Source organism: Drosophila bipectinata, chromosome XR (assembly GCF_030179905.1).
Source record: "Drosophila bipectinata strain 14024-0381.07 chromosome XR, DbipHiC1v2, whole genome shotgun sequence".
Taxonomy (NCBI): Eukaryota; Metazoa; Arthropoda; class Insecta; order Diptera; family Drosophilidae; genus Drosophila; species Drosophila bipectinata.
This window is the reverse complement of record NC_091735.1, coordinates 6,896,560-6,922,897: the sequence shown is the minus strand read 5'-3', so window position 1 is coordinate 6,922,897 and position 26,338 is coordinate 6,896,560. Positions and strand designations below refer to the sequence as shown.

At 37.3% G+C, this 26,338-nt stretch overlaps 1 protein-coding gene and 4 long non-coding RNA genes across 5 annotated transcripts; all 5 read right to left on the bottom strand.

Annotated features, from left to right (window-relative positions):
* Window positions 1-6,102: 6,102 nt before the first annotated feature.
* On the bottom strand, window positions 6,103-8,424 carry LOC138925514 (uncharacterized). The gene is made up of 2 exons (XR_011441745.1): window positions 7,017-8,424; window positions 6,103-6,949 (listed from the first exon to the last, which is right to left on the bottom strand). It is a non-coding gene; the product is annotated as an uncharacterized lncRNA (long non-coding RNA).
* Window positions 8,425-10,160: 1,736 nt separating this feature from the next.
* Window positions 10,161-12,921, bottom strand: LOC138925513 (uncharacterized). The gene is made up of 2 exons (XR_011441744.1): window positions 11,075-12,921; window positions 10,161-11,007 (listed from the first exon to the last, which is right to left on the bottom strand). It is a non-coding gene; the product is annotated as an uncharacterized lncRNA (long non-coding RNA).
* A 964-nt stretch (window positions 12,922-13,885) lies between these two features.
* LOC138925579 (uncharacterized) lies at window positions 13,886-16,763 on the bottom strand. Its single transcript, XR_011441815.1, has 3 exons — window positions 15,123-16,763; window positions 14,559-15,055; window positions 13,886-14,468 (listed from the first exon to the last, which is right to left on the bottom strand). It is a non-coding gene; the product is annotated as an uncharacterized lncRNA (long non-coding RNA).
* Window positions 16,764-18,266: 1,503 nt separating this feature from the next.
* On the bottom strand, window positions 18,267-21,030 carry LOC138927757 (uncharacterized). The gene is made up of 2 exons (XR_011444241.1): window positions 19,181-21,030; window positions 18,267-19,113 (listed from the first exon to the last, which is right to left on the bottom strand). It is a non-coding gene; the product is annotated as an uncharacterized lncRNA (long non-coding RNA).
* Window positions 21,031-23,182: 2,152 nt separating this feature from the next.
* LOC138927756 (uncharacterized) lies at window positions 23,183-24,531 on the bottom strand (the record flags this gene model as incomplete). Its single annotated transcript, XM_070282987.1, has 1 exon — window positions 23,183-24,531. A coding segment is annotated over one exon (1,287 nt), but the record flags the coding sequence as incomplete, so codon positions are not given.
* Between the last annotated feature and the right edge of the window lie 1,807 nt (window positions 24,532-26,338).

Below are 26,338 nucleotides of genomic sequence, written 5' to 3'. Positions count from 1 at the left end.
TTTTAATAAATATTTTCTGTGGTGTCGAAAAAAAATCGATAAAATTTGTTTTTAAAAAAAACTGTATATAACCCCTTAACGGAATGGATTCTCAGCAACATATTTTGGTTTCATACTTTTGTGCTTGGGCAAAACAACAACAAAATAGCAACGGCCATACTGCCGACTCAGAAGTGTAGCTTGTAAAGCGGCTGCTTTTATATTCATGGGTGTAGATTTTTCATTTGAACAGTTTGGCATCAAAGGTTAGGTTAGGTTAGGTTGAGGCGGCGATGAGTGCCGGTTCTGACCCCCATCCACTTGAGCCGCTGGGGCTCCTTGTGATACCGCACAGGCAAGGATCCTACAAAAGGACCTCTCCCTTCCCACTACTCATGTGCCCAAGGGTGCTCTATCCTTCCTGAAACGGCTCGCGGTCCCATCCAGATTTACGGATGAAAGCTACGAGTCTGTGTGGAGCGACCTCCGCGAGGTCTGTAAGGTCTGTAAGTATGGCTGCGCCCAAGAATTTGAGTCGGATGCTCCCCAGCGCAGGGCATTGACACAGGAGGTGTGCCACTGTCTCTTCCTCTTTTTCGTCTCCACAGCTCCTGCAGTAGTCATAATGTGGCACCGCTAGTCTAGCCGCGTGTGCTCCTATTAACCAATGTCCCGTAATGGCCTTGATCGCCAGACTACAGTCCTGCCTATTTAGGGCGATAAGCATCATTGACCTCTTCCTAGATCGGATGGGCCATATCATGCGGGAGTTCCTGCAGTTTTGGAGATTTCTCCATTTCCCCAGTGATGCGCGGTCAAAGTGATCCCTGCATTTTAGCCTACACGTAGCTAAAGGGATACCTACTCGTTCCTTCTCCGGTAGGAGAGGATTGGTAGTACCTGCTCTTGCTAGTTCGTCGGCGGCGCAATTACCCTCGTGGTCCCTATGTCCGGGCACCCATGTGAGGTGTATGTCATGCTGCTCAGCCATCTCGTTAAGAGATCTGCGACAGTCATTCACTATCCTGGAGTTGGATGAGAATCAGTCAAGGGCTTTGAGTGCCGCCTGACTGTCTAAAATGATACAGATTGTGTCCTGATTTCCAATAAGTGCTGGGGATCTGAGTGCATCCCCGATAGCTATTACTTCTGCTTGGAAAACACTACAGTGGTCGGGGAGTCTGAAGGACTCATTTAAGCCCAGCTGTTCGCAATGGAAACCGCCTCCCACCTGGCCATTCAATTTTGAACCGTCTGTGTAGATATGGAGGGAACCGGCTGGTCCCGGGATTTGTGTGGCCCATTCCTCCCTTGTTGGGATGTAGACCTTGTATTTTAAGGTGGGATTATCGACAGGTACGCAGTACCCCCCCCCCGTTGGCGTGCAGTGGTGTAGATCTAACTTGGTATGTCCGTAGTCAGTCCATTTCCATGTGCCCGTCTCTCGTAGCCTGATTACCGATAGCGTGGCCATCTTGACCCTCATTATCTCTACCGGTAATAGGTCGAGTATGAAGTCTAGTGCGTCCGTCGGTGTGGTACGCTAAGAGATAGTGTTTCTCCTAATAGTTTTGGAAGCCTTAAGTTTGGTATTTTGTACTTCCTGGTGAAGAGGACGAGCTCTGTTTTGGATGGGTTCACACCTATTCCATTTCTAACTGCCCACGTTGAGAGGACCCTTAGTTTGTCCGTCATGCGGTCACATAGAGTCTGGGGAAATTTCCCTGAGAAGGCAATTGCGACATCATCCGCGTAAGCGATAACTTTGCAACCACCCCCTTCTAGGGATCGCAGTAGGCTATTAACCGCCACGTTCCAGAGTAGGGGTGAGAGTACGCCTCCTTGCGGGGTGCCTCTTCTGACGTATCTATGAATAGATTCTCCTCCTAGTGACGCCTCAACAGTCCTGTTTACCAGGATCTGCTCTATAAGGCGTATGGATTGATCGTCTATTCCTAGTCCTGTCAGCGCATTGATTATCGAGCTTGGTAGGATGTTGTTGAACGCACCTTCTATGTCTAGAAAAGCAATGAGTGCGTATTCCTTATCACTAAGTGCCTTTTCGACAAAAGTAGTGACTTCGTGGAGTGCCGTTTCCGTGGATCGGCCCTTCCTATACGCATGCTGTGACCCCGAGATATCATCTGGGTTTATAGTAAGATTAATATGGAGGCTGATTAGTCTCTCCATTGTCTTGAGAAGGAAGGACGACAGGCTTATTGGTCTGAAGTCCTTGGGGGTGCAGTGAGATGGTTTTCCCGCCTTGGGTATAAATACGACTTTCGTCCGCAACCACATTGCGGGTACGATGCCTATCCTGAAAATTGCTGAGAAAGCTTTCTTGACCCAAGATCTCAGGTTGGGACCGGCTTTAATAAGTTGAGCCGCGACAATGCCATCTGGGCCCGGGGATTTGAAGGGCTTGAAGCTATTTATTGCCCAGCTGAGATACCTATCACTCAGTAGGTATTCAAGTTGGTTAGCGGTGGAGGGGCTATTCCCCTGTGTCCGCATTTCCAGGGTTGTATCTTCTCGAGAGCATCCCGGGAAATGTGTCCCTATGAGAGCCTCTAGGGTTTCTTTGCTGGACGATGTCCAGTTACCTTCTGAGGTTTTAATGTATCCTACATTTGGTGCAATAGTTGCGAGGCGCACGCTGCCGTGAGCGTGTCCACCATGGCATCCAGGGCTACCCTATTCTCAACGTTCCCTGTTGGAGGATTTCCCAAGGAACTATCAAGCTTCTTTCTATATAACTCCCAGTTCGCTTTCCTCGGGTTGCGTAACGTTAGTAGATTAAAGTTCTCGAAATTGACCACTAATTCTATGTATCGGTGGTCTGAGAATGAGTGTTTCTCTAGGACTCCCTATCTAACAATCCTGTCCGCTAGGGATTCAGAGTAAAGAGTGACGTCAAGTACTTCCCTTCTGTTCTTGACTATGAAAGTGGGTTCTGTACACCTGTTACCCACCAGAAGATTGGAGCCTAGGATAAAATCGAAGATTGACTCACCCCTCTCGTTCGTGTCAGTGCTGCCCCACTGATGATGATGGGCGTTAGCATCGCAACCTATGATCAGGTCGATCTTGTGCTTTCTGCTGTCTTCCACCAGCTGTTTGATTAGCGGGTGCGGGGGAAGGGTCTCCTGGTCGTGGCCCATATACGCCGAACATATCCTTAGAGGGCCATTTGGGCTCTCTACGGCTGCGGCTACGTGGTCTTCATTGCTGAAATTGGGTAGCAAAAAGAGGTTAAGGTTCTTTTTTGCGAGCCTGAACTGAACTCCGACGCCCCCAACTCAAGAATCCTGTCTCCTAGGATCCAGGGTTCCTGGATGAGGGCCACATCAGCTCCACTCTCGGCGAGGTGGAGTAGGAGGGCAGCTGACGCCGCTTTACTGTGGTAGAGGTTTATTTGTAAGATCGTCAGGGACATCCTTACAATTCTCCACCACAGTTATTTCTGCCTCCTTCTCGGAGCCCAGCAGAGAGTCCTCCTCCGTTCCGACTCCACCAAGTGCCCTTGCCAAGTCGCTTTCCTCCGAGGTGTACCCTTCCAGAATGTCCTCCTCCTCATCCGACATTCCTTCCGGGTGCCCCTCTTTGGTCGGCTCCTCCAAGTCTGGCTCTTGTGTGTCTGCCTCCAGACCGATACCTCCTGGCTTGGCCTTCGCATCGGATTTATAGATACGGACCGAAACATGCTCGAATCCGTACTTCAACCGGTGCTCCGTCCTCTCCAGGGCTTTAACGGTCTCCTCGTTTAGTGTGAGGACGACCTGCCTCCGCAGTCGCACCACCTCCTCGACCTTGGCGACTCTCCAGTCCGCCGTGGGGAGCGTCGGGTTGCACATCCTAAGCATTGTTAGGATGGTTTTCGGGTCGGGTGGCTTTTCTGTGAGCCACACTCGCGCCCTCGGTTTGCTGGGGATCTCGTCCCAGTCAACCGCCACCAGCTTAGCTCCAGGGTAGACCTCTCCAACCGATGCAACCATCCGCTTGTAAGTCTCCACCGATCGCGCGTCTTGGCAAGCAATTACCTTGACGCTACCCTGATACCATCCTGCGTCTTCGCATTCTGGTGGGGGTCCTCCGCTTCGCAGCATCTCCTCCACGAAGCGCCCATGCAACTCGTTTACCACTCGTCGCCAAAGTTCCTTGGGGATGAGCCCATCCTTGGAGCCCTTGTCCAGGACTCCAATTAAGGTTCTTCCCTTCGTTACTTCGGCGAACGAGCGGTTGGACGGCTGCGGCTGGGCCTTCCTCTTCTTAGCCTGGGGGGCTTCTCCCTCTGTGGACCTCTGCCTTTTCGCGCTTTGCGCGGCCTCCTTGGCAGGGTCTGACGCAGTACGTCTCTTCGGATCCAGCCTTTCTCCCGCCTTTTCCGGATTAAAATCGGGTAGGATCTCCCTTGCCCACTTAATAATTTCGGCTTATGGGTCGCCCTCATCAGAATGAAGGCTGCTCTTCTCCTGTCTTTATAAGAGCCTTTACGCTGCGTCGAGTGAGACGCTCTCGGACCAGGGTTCGCTTTAGGGGCCCCGCCGGTTGGTTTGGAGGTTGACCCTGGGGTCTTCCTCTCCACGCCGTTCGGTGGTCCCATGGCTAGCCCTACTTTGGAAGAAGAAGCCTTGGCAACCTCCTCCGCACCGGCGCGTCCCGCCTCCAGATGTTGCCCCTCTGTGGGGGCTTCTCCATCTCAGCAACTCCTTGGCTTTTGAGTGCCTTGGAGTTTGACGGGTCACTGACCCCATTTCCGGACTTTTTTCGGGAGTTCCGTCCTCCACTTAGGTTTTTGTTCGGTAAGTTAGAATTCATGTTTTGGTCCCACGAGTAGGCGGGAAGGGGTTCGTCCATCATGACATAGCCCGCTTGTCACGATAAGCCTGGTTAAAACTGGGAAGTCGGCCGGTCCCCCAGAGTTTGCATAATAGCGTCCGAGCCCCCCCTCGGACACGCATCCTTCGGCATATGCTGTTCCACCTTGTATTGGGGTGATTTAAGGAAGGGAGTGTTCTTGTCCCCGCCCGACGACCATTAGCCAGCATCCTCGGCAGAGACATGACCTTACTGGGACCTGTTACCAGCCGCCCTCACGTGGAGAGTATAGTCGCACTACCAGCGGTGTACACAGTTACGGCTGTTGTACCCGTTGTACCCGTTGGCTGACGGCCCCAACGGGCATCAAAACATTTTCCAAAATTATTTATTTTGGCAAAACTTTGACAAAATTTTAATCTACGCGGATACCATACGAGTTCAAGTTCTATCTCTTATAGTCTTCGAGATCCACGCGTTCAAAATTTTAGCCTGTTTCACAGTGCCCGGTTTAGCTATTCTAGCGTCAGATTAGGCAAATTTTCAACTGTTAAAATTCATTAAAATGCTGTTTCCTACCGTTAGTCAAATAATTAAATATTTTTGCAGCACCCTTTTTTATGACAAATTTCCACTTCTGTAGAGGTAAACTTTGTGAAGCTCGCCTCGGCCCGCAAAAAGCGTATATTTTTGGTAAACTGTGGTTCGTCTAGTGTATAAATTATCCATGTTCAGCTGCCCCTACGTGCCCCTGTTAAAGTTAGCGATATTTCCAGCAATCACTTTTTGCAGTTTGGCATGGGGATGCAGACGCCATAATCTTTATGGGTTCTGCAGTAGTAGATCACATTTTTAGGAATATAATTCATTAATCGAAATGTTCCGAAGCGAACTTGACATCTATAGAATGCACCGGTAAAAATTTTTGTAATATTCGTTTTAAAAAAATTATGGAATAAATCAAATAGGTACATATGTTTAAGAAGCTTTTCGAGAGCAAGAACGCTTGTTGGTTAACGAAACATTAGGTTCTTTTGGATGAGGATAGTAAATTGTATTCCATCCTCAATGTACAACATTTTGATTCACTGCGGATACCGATCGGAATGATGTCGGAAGAAGCCCGAAACAAAGATTTTAGAAATTTTCGCTTGAGCCATACACGTAAAAACTCTTACAAAAACACAATGGATGAATTTTTGCACTTATTGTTAGTATCGTCAGATCCATTAATAACAAACTTTTCCAAAATTTCGACCAATAACTCGAGCAAGGCAGTTTCCTTTGAGATTAAAGGCCAAAATCTTCTTATGGACAATTGAAACTAGTTTATTTTGCAAAAAAAGTAAAGTAAACTAGAAAAAAATAAAAATAAACAATTTTACTTAATTACAATTACTAAATTTTATTTCTTATTGGGTTAACATTCCATACGAATTTCAAACTTTTTTAAATTATCATTATTTTTAATGATATTCCATATTCGACGCTAAATTACCAAAATCGGCCACAGTGCGTTTGTATGAGAAATTGTACATATATATGGGTATATGTCCTTTAAAAAACGGCCGATTTAGATAAAATTAGTTTTTTAGAAACATATAAAAAGATTCAACACATCTCAATTACGCTGATTTAAATAAATACTTAAGTACCTGTACAAAGACCTTCCATTTTCAGATTCAGGAATTATTTGATTCACACAACAAAATTCCATAAACTTTATGATTGTTAACGCCAATTTAACCACATTAAAAAGTCAATGAAGAAGCTGGCTTTGGTACTGTGACAACACTGATGATTTACCACTTAAAATTTTTTAAAATTGCGAGTCACCAATATGACGCCAAATAAGAATATGATATGAATATATTCATTTTATTTAAAACTTTTCTTTATGGATTGTTTTAGTATTGTCAGCACAAATACAGAAAATTTGTTAAGAGAGTTACAGAGAATCTTCGAAGGCGCCTCGAATATAGTTTATTTGCGGTGTCAGGCATAACTCGCCACAGAATCATTCGCAACCAATAAATCAAAATTCATATGTTAAACAACAATATCCTCCGTCACAAAAAAACCCTTGTTTAATTTGTTTCTGTAAAATTAATAATTATTAACGTCATTCCATGTAAATAATCGACGTCACTACCTGATAAATAAGTTAATTATAAGTAATAATAAAAATAATTATTTCCACTATTAAAACTAGCAATTACTTTAAATTAAGATTCTTTTAGAGAATATGGATCGTTTGCTGCATTTTTTTTCGGAAGATTCTGTATTTTGATCTCTGAAATATGGGTTCGCTTGATGCTCTTAAAACAGAACTCTTTAACTATTTGAAGAATTTCATCTCTAGTAAATGCTTTACCTATCAAAGAGGTAATTTTTGTGCCACGTTCATTCATTGGAGAAAGCCAATCGCTATTAATTTTACTTGGATTAATATTGTCAAGATGTTGGGTGCGGACACCATTGCCAGAAAGGGATATGCGATAACTGTTCTGTTTTTTCCGATAGATCAGCTGATGCGTACGCAAATGCTGATGAATTTTCGTCTTCATACTAGCACTAGGAGGAGCTAGCACCTTTGAGCAGTATTGCTGATGTTGGTCCAATACCTTATTATAAAGTTGACGATCAGTTACCTCTTTAATAGCCCTCAGTTGTTGCCATTGGTGATTGTCTTGCATGAGAGATGAGGCGGATGAAAATTCGTTAAGTTTACTGAAGTTAGGCACATATAAATCCGTCTGCATCAACAGAGGTCCCATCGATCCCGGCCGTCTAAAAAAAGTATCGTTAATTGCCAAGCCATGTTCCACAGGTACAAATTGCAGTAATGTATTATTTTTGCGTTCCAATGAAATTTGCGATTTCTTTTGTTGATTATACACAATAGTCCCCATTTTAGACGATATGCAGGATTTTTCAATTTCACGGTTCTTCGCACAGCTTCCAAAGAAACAGGGGTTCAAAACGGGTGCGCTTGACGTATTGTTTAGCCTAAAAGGAATAAGTTTTTGAGAGAGTTGTTTTTTTAGCGGCGCATAAAATTTTTTTTCCGATGACTGTTTGTTCACGCTTTTATCTTTATAAGGTTGATTAGATGAAGCTATCGTGGACAAAGTCACGTCGTCTTCTTTAGGGCTATGTGAAAAACTTCTTCGTTCGCGGAAGCATTTAAGTTCAAAGGAACTCATTTTCTTTGAGAAAGTGTAGGGCATTGATAATGGTAACGAGTTTGTACACAATTGTATACTTCTTGGTTGAATCTGCATATAAAACTTAGGATAAATGTCCAGCTCATCGCAGGTCTCGTTTAGAGTGCTATCAAAATCATTCAGGTCATCGTCAGATCTTATCTGAAGTTTTTTAACTCTTTCGTCAAACCTACGTGCGTTATTTTTAACCTCAGCAGGATTTAAGTGCGCATTGGATTTAAGTGGTAAGAGTTTTTTTCTGTGTTTGATCCTTTTCAGAGGGTTGCTTGTAAATCGGTTTCCATTTTAGACGCTTATCAGATATTTTCTGAAAATCTTCAAGCTTAAGCCGAGCCAATACTAAAGGACCTTAAGTGAAATAGGCATTCGGATTTTTAATGTACGTTTTCACAAACTTAGATTGGTTGAGAACCTTTTCTGTGGTTACGTAATCATCTATTTGAGAAGGATCAAACGATTTTGTTTCTTTAAAATTGTTCGTCTTATTCTCCTGAACTTTTAGATGTTGGGGTTTCGCAAGAAAGAAACGCAAGAAACGTTGGGGAGAAACACAAAAGTTTCTTTTAGTTTTTACTGTCGGATTTTTAATAGGCCGATGTGACAAAACGACATCACTTTTCCGAAATGGATTATGTCGATGGCTGATTGGACTTCCTTTTGTAAACTTGCATAAAGGTATGTAAACTTCCTCTCTTGTGCTTTGGTCTTGACATTGACCAATATTCATTTTAATAATCTATTTTTATAAAACGGACTAGGCAATACAATATACTAACGAAATTTTTTTTGAATTTTTGATTTCGGATGAACCGTTCTCGGGATATGATGTCTACCGCAAGAGACCATCGAAAAAAGACGATCTTGGGATTCGGCTATAACATTTTTATTATTTAATATTTTTTTATGAAAAAATCTAAATAAGTATCCAGAAACATGTACTAAACAACGTCACTAAAACATTTTTAATAAATATTTTCTGTGGTGTCGAAAAAAAATCGATAAAATTTGTTTTTAAAAAAAACTGTATATAACCCCTTAACGGAATGGATTCTCAGCAACATATTTTGGTTTCATACTTTTGTGCTTGGGCAAAACAACAACAAAATAGCAACGGCCATACTGCCGACTCAGAAGTGTAGCTTGTAAAGCGGCTGCTTTTATATTCATGGTAGATTTGTCATTTGAACAGTTTGGCATCAAAACATTTTTCAAAATTATTTATTTTGGCAAAACTTTGACACAATTTTAATCTACGCGGATACCATACGAGTTCAAGTTCTATCTCTTATAGTCTTCGAGATCCACGCGTTCAAAATTTTAGGCTGTTTCACAGTGCCCGGTTTAGCTATTCTAGCGTCAGATTAGGCAAATTTTCAACTGTTAAAATTCATTAAAATGCTGTTTCCTACCGATAGTCAAATAATTAAATATTTTTGCAGTACCCTTTTTTTATGACAAATTTCCACTTCTGTAGAGGTAAACTTTGTGAAGCTCGCCTCGGCCCGCAAAAAGCGTATATTTTTGGTAAACTGTGGTTCGTCTAGTGTATAAATTATCCATGTTCAGCTGCCCCTACGTGCCCCTGTTAAAGTTAGCGATATTTCCAGCAATCACTTTTTGCAGTTTGGCATGGGGATGCAGACGCCATAATCTTTATGGGTTCTGCAGTAGTAGATCACATTTTTAGGAATATAATTCATTAATCGAAATGTTCCGAAGCGAACTTGACATCTATAGAATGCACCGGTAAAAATTTTTGTAATATTCGTTTTAAAAAAATTATGGAATAAATCAAATAGGTACATATGTTTAAGAAGCTTTTCGAGAGCAAGAACGCTTGTTGGTTAACGAAACATTAGGTTCTTTTGGATGAGGATAGTAAATTGGATTCCATCCTCAATGTACAACATTTTGATTCACTGCGGATACCGATCGGAATGATGTCGGAAGAAGCCCGAAACAAAGATTTAAGAAATTTTCGCTTGAGCCATACACGTAAAAACTCTTACAAAAACACAATGGATGAATTTTTGCACTTATTGTTACTATCGTCAGATCCATTAATAATAAACTTTTCCAAAAGTTCGACCAATAACTCGAGCAAGGCAGTTTCCTTTGAGATTAAAGGCCAAAATCTTCTTATGGACAATTGAAACTAGTTTATTTTGCAAAAAAAGTAAAGTAAACTAGAAAAAAATAAAAATAAACAATTTTACTTAATTACAATTACTAAATTTTATTTCTTATTGGGTTAACATTCCATACGAATTTCAAACTTTTTTAAATTATCATTATTTTTAATGATATTCCATATTCGACGCTAAATTACCAAAATCGGCCACAGTGCGTTTGTATGAGAAATTGTACATATATATGGGTATATGTCCTTTAAAAAACGGCCGATTTAGATAAAATTAGTTTTTTAGAAACATATAAAAAGATTCAACACATCTCAATTACGCTGATTTAAATAAATACTTAAGTACCTGTACAAAGACCTTCCATTTTCAGATTCAGGAATTATTTGATTCACACAACAAAATTCCATAAACTTTATGATTGTTAACGCCAATTTAACCACATTAAAAAGTCAATGAAGAAGCTGGCTTTGGTACTGTGACAACACTGATGATTTACCACTTAAAATTTTTTAAAATTGCGAGTCACCAATATGACGCCAAATAAGAATATGATATGAATATATTCATTTTATTTAAAACTTTTCTTTATGGATTGTTTTAGTATTGTCAGCACAAATACAGAAAATTTGTTAAGAGAGTTACAGAGAATCTTCGAAGGCGCCTCGAATATAGTTTATTTGCGGTGTCAGGCATAACTCGCCACAGAATCATTCGCAACCAATAAATCAAAATTCATATGTTAAACAACAATATCCTCCGTCACAAAAAAACCCTTGTTTAATTTGTTTCTGTAAAATTAATAATTATTAACGTCATTCCATGTAAATAATCGACGTCACTACCTGATGAATAAGTTAATTATAAGTAATAATAAAAATAATTATTTCCACTATTAAAACTAGCAATTACTTTAAATTAAGATTCTTTTAGAGAATATGGATCGTTTGCTGCATTTTTTTCGGAAGATTCTGTATTTTGATCTCTGAAATATGGGTTCGCTTGATGCTCTTAAAACAGAACTCTTTAACTTTTTGAAGAATTTCATCTCTAGTAAATGCTTTACCTATCAAAGAGGTAATTTTTGTGCCACGTTCATTCATTGGAGAAAGCCAATCGCTATTAATTTTACTTGGATTAATGTTGTCAAGATGTTGGGTGCGGACACCATTGCCAGAAAGGGATATGCGATAACTGTTCTGTTTTTTCCGATAGATCAGCTGATGCGTACGCAAATGCTGATGAATTTTCGTCTTCATACTAGCACTAGGAGGAGCTAGCACCTTTGAGCAGTATTGCTGATGTTGGTCCAATACCTTATTATAAAGTTGACGATCAGTTACCTCTTTAATAGCCCTCAGTTGTTGCCATTGGTGATTGTCTTGCATGAGAGATGAGGCGGATGAAAATTCGTTAAGTTTACTGAAGTTAGGCACATATAAATCCGTCTGCATCAACAGAGGTCCCATCGATCCCGGCCGTCTAAAAAAAGTATCGTTAATTGCCAAGCCATGTTCCACAGGTACAAATTGCAGTAATGTATTATTTTTGCGTTCCATGCAAATTTGCGATTTCTTTTGTTGATTATACACAATAGTCCCCATTTTAGGCGATATGCAGGATTTTTCAATTTCACGGTTCTTCGCACAGCTTCCAAAGAAACAGGGGTTCAAAACGGGTGCGCTTGACGTATTGTTTAGCCTAAAAGGAATAAGTTTTTGAGAGAGTTGTTTTTTTAGCGGCGCATAAAATTTTTTTTCCGATGACTGTTTGTTCACGCTTTTATCTTTATAAGGTTGATTAGATGAAGCTATCGTGGACAAAGTCACGTCGTCTTCTTTAGGGCTATGTGAAAAACTTTTTCGTTCGCGGAAGCATTTAAGTTCAAAGGAACTCATTTTCTTTGAGAAAGTGTAGGGCATTGATAATGGTAACGAGTTTGTACACAATTGTATACTTCTTGGTTGAATCTGCATATAAAACTTAGGATAAATGTCCAGCTCATCGCAGGTCTCGTTTAGAGTGCTATCAAAATCATTCAGGTCATCGTCAGATCTTATCTGAAGTTTTTTAACTCTTTCGTCAAACCTACGTGCGTTATTTTTAACCTCAGCAGGATTTAAGTGCGCATTGGATTTAAGTGGTAAGAGTTTTTTTCTGTGTTTGATCCTTTTCAGAGGGTTGCTTGTAAATCGGTTTCCATTTTAGACGCTTATCAGATATTTTCTGAAAATCTTCAAGCTTAAGCCGAGCCAATACTAAAGGACCTTAAGTGAAATAGGCATTCGGATTTTTAATGTACGTTTTCACAAACTTAGATTGGTTGAGAACTTTTTCTGTGGTTACGTAATCATCTATTTGAGAAGGATCAAACGATTTTGTTTCTTTAAAATTGTTCGTCTTATTCTCCTGAACTTTTAGATGTTGGGGTTTCGCAAGAAAGAAACGCAAGAAACGTTGGGGAGAAACACAAAAGTTTCTTTTAGTTTTTACTGTCGGATTTTTAATAGGCCGATGTGACAAAACGACATCACTTTTCCGAAATGGATTATGTCGATGGCTGATTGGACTTCCTTTTGTAAACTTGCATAAAGGTATGTAAACTTCCTCTCTTGTGCTTTGGTCTTGACATTGACCAATATTCATTTTAATAATCTATTTTTATAAAACGGACTAGGCAATACAATATACTAACGAAATTTTTTTTGAATTTTTGATTTCGGATGAACCGTTCTCGGGATATGATGTCTACCGCAAGAGACCATCGAAAAAAGACGATCTTGGGATTCGGCTATAACATTTTTATTATTTAATATTTTTTTATGAAAAAATCTAAATAAGTATCCAGAAACATGTACTAAACAACGTCACTAAAACATTTTTAATAAATATTTTCTGTGGTGTCGAAAAAAAATCGATAAAATTTGTTTTTAAAAAAAAACTGTATATAACCCCTTAACGGAATGGATTCTCAGCAACATATTTTGGTTTCATACTTTTGTGCTTGGGCAAAACAACAACAAAATAGCAACGGCCATACTGCCGACTCAGAAGTGTAGCTTGTAAAGCGGCTGCTTTTATATTCATGGTAGATTTGTCATTTGAACAGTTTGGCATCAAAACATTTTTCAAAATTATTTATTTTGGCAAAACTTTGACACAATTTTAATCTACGCGGATACCATACGAGTTCAAGTTCTATCTCTTATAGTCTTCGAGATCCACGCGTTCAAAATTTTAGGCTGTTTCACAGTGCCCGGTTTAGCTATTCTAGCGTCAGATTAGGCAAATTTTCAACTGTTAAAATTCATTAAAATGCTGTTTCCTACCGATAGTCAAATAATTAAATATTTTTGCAGTACCCTTTTTTTATGACAAATTTCCACTTCTGTAGAGGTAAACTTTGTGAAGCTCGCCTCGGCCCGCAAAAAGCGTATATTTTTGGTAAACTGTGGTTCGTCTAGTGTATAAATTATCCATGTTCAGCTGCCCCTACGTGCCCCTGTTAAAGTTAGCGATATTTCCAGCAATCACTTTTTGCAGTTTGGCATGGGGATGCAGACGCCATAATCTTTATGGGTTCTGCAGTAGTAGATCACATTTTTAGGAATATAATTCATTAATCGAAATGTTCCGAAGCGAACTTGACATCTATAGAATGCACCGGTAAAAATTTTTGTAATATTCGTTTTAAAAAAATTATGGAATAAATCAAATAGGTACATATGTTTAAGAAGCTTTTCGAGAGCAAGAACGCTTGTTGGTTAACGAAACATTAGGTTCTTTTGGATGAGGATAGTAAATTGGATTCCATCCTCAATGTACAACATTTTGATTCACTGCGGATACCGATCGGAATGATGTCGGAAGAAGCCCGAAACAAAGATTTAAGAAATTTTCGCTTGAGCCATACACGTAAAAACTCTTACAAAAACACAATGGATGAATTTTTGCACTTATTGTTACTATCGTCAGATCCATTAATAATAAACTTTTCCAAAAGTTCGACCAATAACTCGAGCAAGGCAGTTTCCTTTGAGATTAAAGGCCAAAATCTTCTTATGGACAATTGAAACTAGTTTATTTTGCAAAAAAAGTAAAGTAAACTAGAAAAAAATAAAAATAAACAATTTTACTTAATTACAATTACTAAATTTTATTTCTTATTGGGTTAACATTCCATACGAATTTCAAACTTTTTTAAATTATCATTATTTTTAATGATATTCCATATTCGACGCTAAATTACCCAAATCGGCCACAGTGCGTTTGTATGAGAAATTGTACATATATATGGGTATATGTCCTTTAAAATAAGATAAAATTAGTTTTTTAGAAACATATAAAAAGATTCAACACATCTCAATTACGCTGATTTAAATAAATACTTAAGTACCTGTACAAAGACCTTCCATTTTCAGATTCAGGAATTATTTGATTCACACAACAAAATTCCATAAACTTTATGATTGTTAACGCCAATTTAACCACATTAAAAAGTCAATGAAGAAGCTGGCTTTGGTACTGTGACAACACTGATGATTTACCACTTAAAATTTTTTAAAATTGCGAGTCACCAATATGACGCCAAATAAGAATATGATATGAATATATTCATTTTATTTAAAACTTTTCTTTATGGATTGTTTTAGTATTGTCAGCACAAATACAGAAAATTTGTTAAGAGAGTTACAGAGAATCTTCGAAGGCGCCTCGAATATAGTTTATTTGCGGTGTCAGGCATAACTCGCCACAGAATCATTCGCAACCAATAAATCAAAATTCATATGTTAAACAACAATATCCTCCGTCACAAAAAAACCCTTGTTTAATTTGTTTCTGTAAAATTAATAATTATTAACGTCATTCCATGTAAATAATCGACGTCACTACCTAATGAATAAGTTAATTATAAGTAATAATAAAAATAATTATTTCCACTATTAAAACTAGCAATTACTTTAAATTAAGATTCTTTTAGAGAATATGGATCGTTTGCTGCATTTTTTTTCGGAAGATTCTGTATTTTGATCTCTGAAATATGGGTTCGCTTGATGCTCTTAAAACAGAACTCTTTAACTTTTTGAAGAATTTCATCTCTAGTAAATGCTTTACCTATCAAAGAGGTAATTTTTGTGCCACGTTCATTCATTGGAGAAAGCCAATCGCTATTAATTTTACTTGGATTAATGTTGTCAAGATGTTGGGTGCGGACACCATTGGCAGAAAGGGATATGCGATAACTGTTCTGTTTTTTCCGATAGATCAGCTGATGCGTACGCAAATGCTGATGAATTTTCGTCTTCATACTAGCACTAGGAGGAGCTAGCACCTTTGAGCAGTATTGCTGATGTTGGTCCAATACCTTATTATAAAGTTGACGATCAGTTACCTCTTTAATAGCCCTCAGTTGTTGCCATTGGTGATTGTCTTGCATGAGAGATGAGGCGGATGAAAATTCGTTAAGTTTACTGAAGTTAGGCACATATAAATCCGTCTGCATCAACAGAGGTCCCATCGATCCCGGCCGTCTAAAAAAAGTATCGTTAATTGCCAAGCCATGTTCCACAGGTACAAATTGCAGTAATGTATTATTTTTGCGTTCCAATGAAATTTGCGATTTCTTTTGTTGATTATACACAATAGTCCCCATTTTAGACGATATGCAGGATTTTTCAATTTCACGGTTCTTCGCACAGCTTCCAAAGAAACAGGGGTTCAAAACGGGTGCGCTTGACGTATTGTTTAGCCTAAAAGGAATAAGTTTTTGAGAGAGTTGTTTTTTTAGCGGCGCATAAAATTTTTTTTCCGATGACTGTTTGTTCACGCTTTTATCTTTATAAGGTTGATTAGATGAAGCTATCGTGGACAAAGTCACGTCGTCTTCTTTAGGGCTATGTGAAAAACTTCTTCGTTCGCGGAAGCATTTAAGTTCAAAGGAACTCATTTTCTTTGAGAAAGTGTAGGGCATTGATAATGGTAACGAGTTTGTACACAATTGTATACTTCTTGGTTGAATCTGCATATAAAACTTAGGATAAATGTCCAGCTCATCGCAGGTCTCGTTTAGAGTGCTATCAAAATCATTCAGGTCATCGTCAGATCTTATCTGAAGTTTTTTAACTCTTTCGTCAAACCTACGTGCGTTATTTTTAACCTCAGCAGGATTTAAGTGCGCATTGGATTTAAGTGGTAAGAGTTTTTTTCTGTGTTTGATCCTTTTCAGAGGGTTGCTTGTAAATCGGTTTCCATTTTAGACGCTTATCAGATATTTTCTGAAAATCTTCAAGCTTAAGCCGAGCCAATACTAAAGGACCTTAAGTGAAATAGGCATTCGGATTTTTAATGTACGTTTTCACAAACTTAGATTGGTTGAGAACTTTTTCTGTGGTTACGTAATCATCTATTTGAGAAGGATCAAACGATTTTGTTTCTTTAAAATTGTTCGTCTTATTCTCCTGAACTTTTAGATGTTGGGGTTTCGCAAGAAAGAAACGCAAGAAACGTTGGGGAGAAACACAAAAGTTTCTTTTAGTTTTTACTGTCGGATTTTTAATAGGCCGATGTGACAAAACGACATCACTTTTCCGAAATGGATTATGTCGATGGCTGATTGGACTTCCTTTTGTAAACTTGCATAAAGGTATGTAAACTTCCTCTCTTGTGCTTTGGTCTTGACATTGACCAATATTCATTTTAATAATCTATTTTTATAAAACGGACTAGGCAATACAATATACTAACGAAATTTTTTTTGAATTTTTGATTTCGGATGAACCGTTCTCGGGATATGATGTCTACCGCAAGAGACCATCGAAAAAAGACGATCTTGGGATTCGGCTATAACATTTTTATTATTTAATATTTTTTTATGAAAAAATCTAAATAAGTATCCAGAAACATGTACTAAACAACGTCACTAAAACATTTTTAATAAATATTTTCTGTGGTGTCGAAAAAAAATCGATAAAATTTGTTTTTAAAAAAAACTGTATATAACCCCTTAACGGAATGGATTCTCAGCAACATATTTTGGTTTCATACTTTTGTGCTTGGGCAAAACAACAACAAAATAGCAACGGCCATACTGCCGACTCAGAAGTGTAGCTTGTAAAGCGGCTGCTTTTATATTCATGGTAGATTTGTCATTTGAACAGTTTGGCATCAAAACATTTTTCAAAATTATTTATTTTGGCAAAACTTTGACACAATTTTAATCTACGCGGATACCATACGAGTTCAAGTTCTATCTCTTATAGTCTTCGAGATCCACGCGTTCAAAATTTTAGGCTGTTTCACAGTGCCCGGTTTAGCTATTCTAGCGTCAGATTAGGCAAATTTTCAACTGTTAAAATTCATTAAAATGCTGTTTCCTACCGATAGTCAAATAATTAAATATTTTTGCAGTACCCTTTTTTTATGACAAATTTCCACTTCTGTAGAGGTAAACTTTGTGAAGCTCGCCTCGGCCCGCAAAAAGCGTATATTTTTGGTAAACTGTGGTTCGTCTAGTGTATAAATTATCCATGTTCAGCTGCCCCTACGTGCCCCTGTTAAAGTTAGCGATATTTCCAGCAATCACTTTTTGCAGTTTGGCATGGGGATGCAGACGCCATAATCTTTATGGGTTCTGCAGTAGTAGATCACATTTTTAGGAATATAATTCATTAATCGAAATGTTCCGAAGCGAACTTGACATCTATAGAATGCACCGGTAAAAATTTTTGTAACATTCGTTTTAAAAAAATTATGGAATAAATCAAATAGGTACATATGTTTAAGAAGCTTTTCGAGAGCAAGAACGCTTGTTGGTTAACGAAACATTAGGTTCTTTTGGATGAGGATAGTAAATTGGATTCCATCCTCAATGTACAACATTTTGATTCACTGCGGATACCGATCGGAATGATGTCGGAAGAAGCCCGAAACAAAGATTTAAGAAATTTTCGCTTGAGCCATACACGTAAAAACTCTTACAAAAACACAATGGATGAATTTTTGCACTTATTGTTACTATCGTCAGATCCATTAATAATAAACTTTTCCAAAAGTTCGACCAATAACTCGAGCAAGGCAGTTTCCTTTGAGATTAAAGGCCAAAATCTTCTTATGGACAATTGAAACTAGTTTATTTTGCAAAAAAAGTAAAGTAAACTAGAAAAAAATAAAAATAAACAATTTTACTTAATTACAATTACTAAATTTTATTTCTTATTGGGTTAACATTCCATACGAATTTCAAACTTTTTTAAATTATCATTATTTTTAATGATATTCCATATTCGACGCTAAATTACCAAAATCGGCCACAGTGCGTTTGTATGAGAAATTGTACATATATATGGGTATATGTCCTTTAAAAAACGGCCGATTTAGATAAAATTAGTTTTTTAGAAACATATAAAAAGATTCAACACATCTCAATTACGCTGATTTAAATAAATACTTAAGTACCTGTACAAAGACCTTCCATTTTCAGATTCAGGAATTATTTGATTCACACAACAAAATTCCATAAACTTTATGATTGTTAACGCCAATTTAACCACATTAAAAAGTCAATGAAGAAGCTGGCTTTGGTACTGTGACAACACTGATGATTTACCACTTAAAATTTTTTAAAATTGCGAGTCACCAATATGACGCCAAATAAGAATATGATATGAATATATTCATTTTATTTAAAACTTTTCTTTATGGATTGTTTTAGTATTGTCAGCACAAATACAGAAAATTTGTTAAGAGAGTTACAGAGAATCTTCGAAGGCGCCTCGAATATAGTTTATTTGCGGTGTCAGGCATAACTCGCCACAGAATCATTCGCAACCAATAAATCAAAATTCATATGTTAAACAACAATATCCTCCGTCACAAAAAAACCCTTGTTTAATTTGTTTCTGTAAAATTAATAATTATTAACGTCATTCCATGTAAATAATCGACGTCACTACCTAATGAATAAGTTAATTATAAGTAATAATAAAAATAATTATTTCCACTATTAAAACTAGCAATTACTTTAAATTAAGATTCTTTTAGAGAATATGGATCGTTTGCTGCATTTTTTTTCGGAAGATTCTGTATTTTGATCTCTGAAATATGGGTTCGCTTGATGCTCTTAAAACAGAACTCTTTAACTTTTTGAAGAATTTCATCTCTAGTAAATGCTTTACCTATCAAAGAGGTAATTTTTGTGCCACGTTCATTCATTGGAGAAAGCCAATCGCTATTAATTTTACTTGGATTAATGTTGTCAAGATGTTGGGTGCGGACACCATTGGCAGAAAGGGATATGCGATAACTGTTCTGTTTTTTCCGATAGATCAGCTGATGCGTACGCAAATGCTGATGAATTTTCGTCTTCATACTAGCACTAGGAGGAGCTAGCACCTTTGAGCAGTATTGCTGATGTTGGTCCAATACCTTATTATAAAGTTGACGATCAGTTACCTCTTTAATAGCCCTCAGTTGTTGCCATTGGTGATTGTCTTGCATGAGAGATGAGGCGGATGAAAATTCGTTAAGTTTACTGAAGTTAGGCACATATAAATCCGTCTGCATCAACAGAGGTCCCATCGATCCCGGCCGTCTAAAAAAAGTATCGTTAATTGCCAAGCCATGTTCCACAGGTACAAATTGCAGTAATGTATTATTTTTGCGTTCCATGCAAATTTGCGATTTCTTTTGTTGATTATACACAATAGTCCCCATTTTAGGCGATATGCAGGATTTTTCAATTTCACGGTTCTTCGCACAGCTTCCAAAGAAACAGGGGTTCAAAACGGGTGCGCTTGACGTATTGTTTAGCCTAAAAGGAATAAGTTTTTGAGAGAGTTGTTTTTTTAGCGGCGCATAAAATTTTTTTTCCGATGACTGTTTGTTCACGCTTTTATCTTTATAAGGTTGATTAGATGAAGCTATCGTGGACAAAGTCACGTCGTCTTCTTTAGGGCTATGTGAAAAACTTTTTCGTTCGCGGAAGCATTTAAGTTCAAAGGAACTCATTTTCTTTGAGAAAGTGTAGGGCATTGATAATGGTAACGAGTTTGTACACAATTGTATACTTCTTGGTTGAATCTGCATATAAAACTTAGGATAAATGTCCAGCTCATCGCAGGTCTCGTTTAGAGTGCTATCAAAATCATTCAGGTCATCGTCAGATCTTATCTGAAGTTTTTTAACTCTTTCGTCAAACCTACGTGCGTTATTTTTAACCTCAGCAGGATTTAAGTGCGCATTGGATTTAAGTGGTAAGAGTTTTTTTTTGTGTTTGATCCTTTTCAGAGGGTTGCTTGTAAATCGGTTTCCATTTTAGACGCTTATCAGATATTTTCTGAAAATCTTCAAGCTTAAGCCGAGCCAATACTAAAGGACCTTAAGTGAAATAGGCATTCGGATTTTTAATGTACGTTTTCACAAACTTAGATTGGTTGAGAACTTTTTCTGTGGTTACGTAATCATCTATTTGAGAAGGATCAAACGATTTTGTTTCTTTAAAATTGTTCGTCTTATTCTCCTGAACTTTTAGATGTTGGGGTTTCGCAAGAAAGAAACGCAAGAAACGTTGGGGAGAAACACAAAAGTTTCTTTTAGTTTTTACTGTCGGATTTTTAATAGGCCGATGTGACAAAACGACATCACTTTTCCGAAATGGATTATGTCGATGGCTGATTGGACTTCCTTTTGTAAACTTGCATAAAGGTATGTAAACTTCCTCTCTTGTGCTTTGGTCTTGACATTGACCAATATTCATTTTAATAATCTATTTTTATAAAACGGACTAGGCAATACAATATACTAACGAAATTTTTTTTGAATTTTTGATTTCGGATGAACCGTTCTCGGGATATGATGTCTACCGCAAGAGACCATCGAAAAAAGACGATCTTGGGATTCGGCTATAACATTTTTATTATTTAATATTTTTTTATGAAAAAATCTAAATAAGTATCCAGAAACATGTACTAAACAACGTCACTAAAACATTTTTAATAAATATTTTCTGTGGTGTCGAAAAAAAATCGATAAAATTTGTTTTTAAAAAAAACTGTATATAACCCCTTAACGGAATGGATTCTCAGCAACATATTTTGGTTTCATACTTTTGTGCTTGGGCAAAACAACAACAAAATAGCAACGGCCATACTGCCGACTCAGAAGTGTAGCTTGTAAAGCGGCTGCTTTTATATTCATGGTAGATTTGTCATTTGAACAGTTTGGCATCAAAACATTTTTCAAAATTATTTATTTTGGCAAAACTTTGACACAATTTTAATCTACGCGGATACCATACGAGTTCAAGTTCTATCTCTTATAGTCTTCGAGATCCACGCGTTCAAAATTTTAGGCTGTTTCACAGTGCCCGGTTTAGCTATTCTAGCGTCAGATTAGGCAAATTTTCAACTGTTAAAATTCATTAAAATGCTGTTTCCTACCGATAGTCAAATAATTAAATATTTTTGCAGTACCCTTTTTTTATGACAAATTTCCACTTCTGTAGAGGTAAACTTTGTGAAGCTCGCCTCGGCCCACAAAAAGCGTATATTTTTGGTAAACTGTGGTTCGTCTAGTGTATAAATTATCCATGTTCAGCTGCCCCTACGTGCCCCTGTTAAAGTTAGCGATATTTCCAGCAATCACTTTTTGCAGTTTGGCATGGGGATGCAGACGCCATAATCTTTATGGGTTCTGCAGTAGTAGATCACATTTTTAGGAATATAATTCATTAATCGAAATGTTCCGAAGCGAACTTGACATCTATAGAATGCACCGGTAAAAATTTTTGTAATATTCGTTTTAAAAAAATTATGGAATAAATCAAATAGGTACATATGTTTAAGAAGCTTTTCGAGAGCAAGAACGCTTGTTGGTTAACGAAACATTAGGTTCTTTTGGATGAGGATAGTAAATTGGATTCCATCCTCAATGTACAACATTTTGATTCACTGCGGATACCGATCGGAATGATGTCGGAAGAAGCCCGAAACAAAGATTTAAGAAATTTTCGCTTGAGCCATACACGTAAAAACTCTTACAAAAACACAATGGATGAATTTTTGCACTTATTGTTACTATCGTCAGATCCATTAATAATAAACTTTTCCAAAAGTTCGACCAATAACTCGAGCAAGGCAGTTTCCTTTGAGATTAAAGGCCAAAATCTTCTTATGGACAATTGAAACTAGTTTATTTTGCAAAAAAAGTAAAGTAAACTAGAAAAAAATAAAAATAAACAATTTTACTTAATTACAATTACTAAATTTTATTTCTTATTGGGTTAACATTCCATACGAATTTCAAACTTTTTTAAATTATCATTATTTTTAATGATATTCCATATTCGACGCTAAATTACCAAAATCGGCCACAGTGCGTTTGTATGAGAAATTGTACATATATATGGGTATATGTCCTTTAAAAAACGGCCGATTTAGATAAAATTAGTTTTTTAGAAACATATAAAAAGATTCAACACATCTCAATTACGCTGATTTAAATAAATACTTAAGTACCTGTACAAAGACCTTCCATTTTCAGATTCAGGAATTATTTGATTCACACAACAAAATTCCATAAACTTTATGATTGTTAACGCCAATTTAACCACATTAAAAAGTCAATGAAGAAGCTGGCTTTGGTACTGTGACAACACTGATGATTTACCACTTAAAATTTTTTAAAATTGCGAGTCACCAATATGACGCCAAATAAGAATATGATATGAATATATTCATTTTATTTAAAACTTTTCTTTATGGATTGTTTTAGTATTGTCAGCACAAATACAGAAAATTTGTTAAGAGAGTTACAGAGAATCTTCGAAGGCGCCTCGAATATAGTTTATTTGCGGTGTCAGGCATAACTCGCCACAGAATCATTCGCAACCAATAAATCAAAATTCATATGTTAAACAACAATATCCTCCGTCACAAAAAAACCCTTGTTTAATTTGTTTCTGTAAAATTAATAATTATTAACGTCATTCCATGTAAATAATCGACGTCACTACCTAATGAATAAGTTAATTATAAGTAATAATAAAAATAATTATTTCCACTATTAAAACTAGCAATTACTTTAAATTAAGATTCTTTTAGAGAATATGGATCGTTTGCTGCATTTTTTTTCGGAAGATTCTGTATTTTGATCTCTGAAATATGGGTTCGCTTGATGCTCTTAAAACAGAACTCTTTAACTTTTTGAAGAATTTCATCTCTAGTAAATGCTTTACCTATCAAAGAGGTAATTTTTGTGCCACGTTCATTCATTGGAGAAAGCCAATCGCTATTAATTTTACTTGGATTAATGTTGTCAAGATGTTGGGTGCGGACACCATTGCCAGAAAGGGATATGCGATAACTGTTCTGTTTTTTCCGATAGATCAGCTGATGCGTACGCAAATGCTGATGAATTTTCGTCTTCATACTAGCACTAGGAGGAGCTAGCACCTTTGAGCAGTATTGCTGATGTTGGTCCAATACCTTATTATAAAGTTGACGATCAGTTACCTCTTTAATAGCCCTCAGTTGTTGCCATTGGTGATTGTCTTGCATGAGAGATGAGGCGGATGAAAATTCGTTAAGTTTACTGAAGTTAGGCACATATAAATCCGTCTGCATCAACAGAGGTCCCATCGATCCCGGCCGTCTAAAAAAAGTATCGTTAATTGCCAAGCCATGTTCCACAGGTACAAATTGCAGTAATGTATTATTTTTGCGTTCCATGCAAATTTGCGATTTCTTTTGTTGATTATACACAATAGTCCCCATTTTAGGCGATATGCAGGATTTTTCAATTTCACGGTTCTTCGCACAGCTTCCAAAGAAACAGGGGTTCAAAACGGGTGCGCTTGACGTATTGTTTAGCCTAAAAGGAATAAGTTTTTGAGAGAGTTGTTTTTTTAGCGGCGCATAAAATTTTTTTTCCGATGACTGTTTGTTCACGCTTTTATCTTTATAAGGTTGATTAGATGAAGCTATCGTGGACAAAGTCACGTCGTCTTCTTTAGGGCTATGTGAAAAACTTTTTCGTTCGCGGAAGCATTTAAGTTCAAAGGAACTCATTTTCTTTGAGAAAGTGTAGGGCATTGATAATGGTAACGAGTTTGTACACAATTGTATACTTCTTGGTTGAATCTGCATATAAAACTTAGGATAAATGTCCAGCTCATCGCAGGTCTCGTTTAGAGTGCTATCAAAATCATTCAGGTCATCGTCAGATCTTATCTGAAGTTTTTTAACTCTTTCGTCAAACCTACGTGCGTTATTTTTAACCTCAGCAGGATTTAAGTGCGCATTGGATTTAAGTGGTAAGAGTTTTTTTTTGTGTTTGATCCTTTTCAGAGGGTTGCTTGTAAATCGGTTTCCATTTTAGACGCTTATCAGATATTTTCTGAAAATCTTCAAGCTTAAGCCGAGCCAATACTAAAGGACCTTAAGTGAAATAGGCATTCGGATTTTTAATGTACGTTTTCACAAACTTAGATTGGTTGAGAACTTTTTCTGTGGTTACGTAATCATCTATTTGAGAAGGATCAAACGATTTTGTTTCTTTAAAATTGTTCGTCTTATTCTCCTGAACTTTTAGATGTTGGGGTTTCGCAAGAAAGAAACGCAAGAAACGTTGGGGAGAAACACAAAAGTTTCTTTTAGTTTTTACTGTCGGATTTTTAATAGGCCGATGTGACAAAACGACATCACTTTTCCGAAATGGATTATGTCGATGGCTGATTGGACTTCCTTTTGTAAACTTGCATAAAGGTATGTAAACTTCCTCTCTTGTGCTTTGGTCTTGACATTGACCAATATTCATTTTAATAATCTATTTTTATAAAACGGACTAGGCAATACAATATACTAACGAAATTTTTTTTGAATTTTTGATTTCGGATGAACCGTTCTCGGGATATGATGTCTACCGCAAGAGACCATCGAAAAAAGACGATCTTGGGATTCGGCTATAACATTTTTATTATTTAATATTTTTTTATGAAAAAATCTAAATAAGTATCCAGAAACATGTACTAAACAACGTCACTAAAACATTTTTAATAAATATTTTCTGTGGTGTCGAAAAAAAATCGATAAAATTTGTTTTTAAAAAAAACTGTATATAACCCCTTAACGGAATGGATTCTCAGCAACATATTTTGGTTTCATACTTTTGTGCTTGGGCAAAACAACAACAAAATAGCAACGGCCATACTGCCGACTCAGAAGTGTAGCTTGTAAAGCGGCTGCTTTTATATTCATGGTAGATTTGTCATTTGAACAGTTTGGCATCAAAACATTTTTCAAAATTATTTATTTTGGCAAAACTTTGACACAATTTTAATCTACGCGGATACCATACGAGTTCAAGTTCTATCTCTTATAGTCTTCGAGATCCACGCGTTCAAAATTTTAGGCTGTTTCACAGTGCCCGGTTTAGCTATTCTAGCGTCAGATTAGGCAAATTTTCAACTGTTAAAATTCATTAAAATGCTGTTTCCTACCGATAGTCAAATAATTAAATATTTTTGCAGTACCCTTTTTTTATGACAAATTTCCACTTCTGTAGAGGTAAACTTTGTGAAGCTCGCCTCGGCCCACAAAAAGCGTATATTTTTGGTAAACTGTGGTTCGTCTAGTGTATAAATTATCCATGTTCAGCTGCCCCTACGTGCCCCTGTTAAAGTTAGCGATATTTCCAGCAATCACTTTTTGCAGTTTGGCATGGGGATGCAGACGCCATAATCTTTATGGGTTCTGCAGTAGTAGATCACATTTTTAGGAATATAATTCATTAATCGAAATGTTCCGAAGCGAACTTGACATCTATAGAATGCACCGGTAAAAATTTTTGTAATATTCGTTTTAAAAAAATTATGGAATAAATCAAATAGGTACATATGTTTAAGAAGCTTTTCGAGAGCAAGAACGCTTGTTGGTTAACGAAACATTAGGTTCTTTTGGATGAGGATAGTAAATTGGATTCCATCCTCAATGTACAACATTTTGATTCACTGCGGATACCGATCGGAATGATGTCGGAAGAAGCCCGAAACAAAGATTTAAGAAATTTTCGCTTGAGCCATACACGTAAAAACTCTTACAAAAACACAATGGATGAATTTTTGCACTTATTGTTACTATCGTCAGATCCATTAATAATAAACTTTTCCAAAAGTTCGACCAA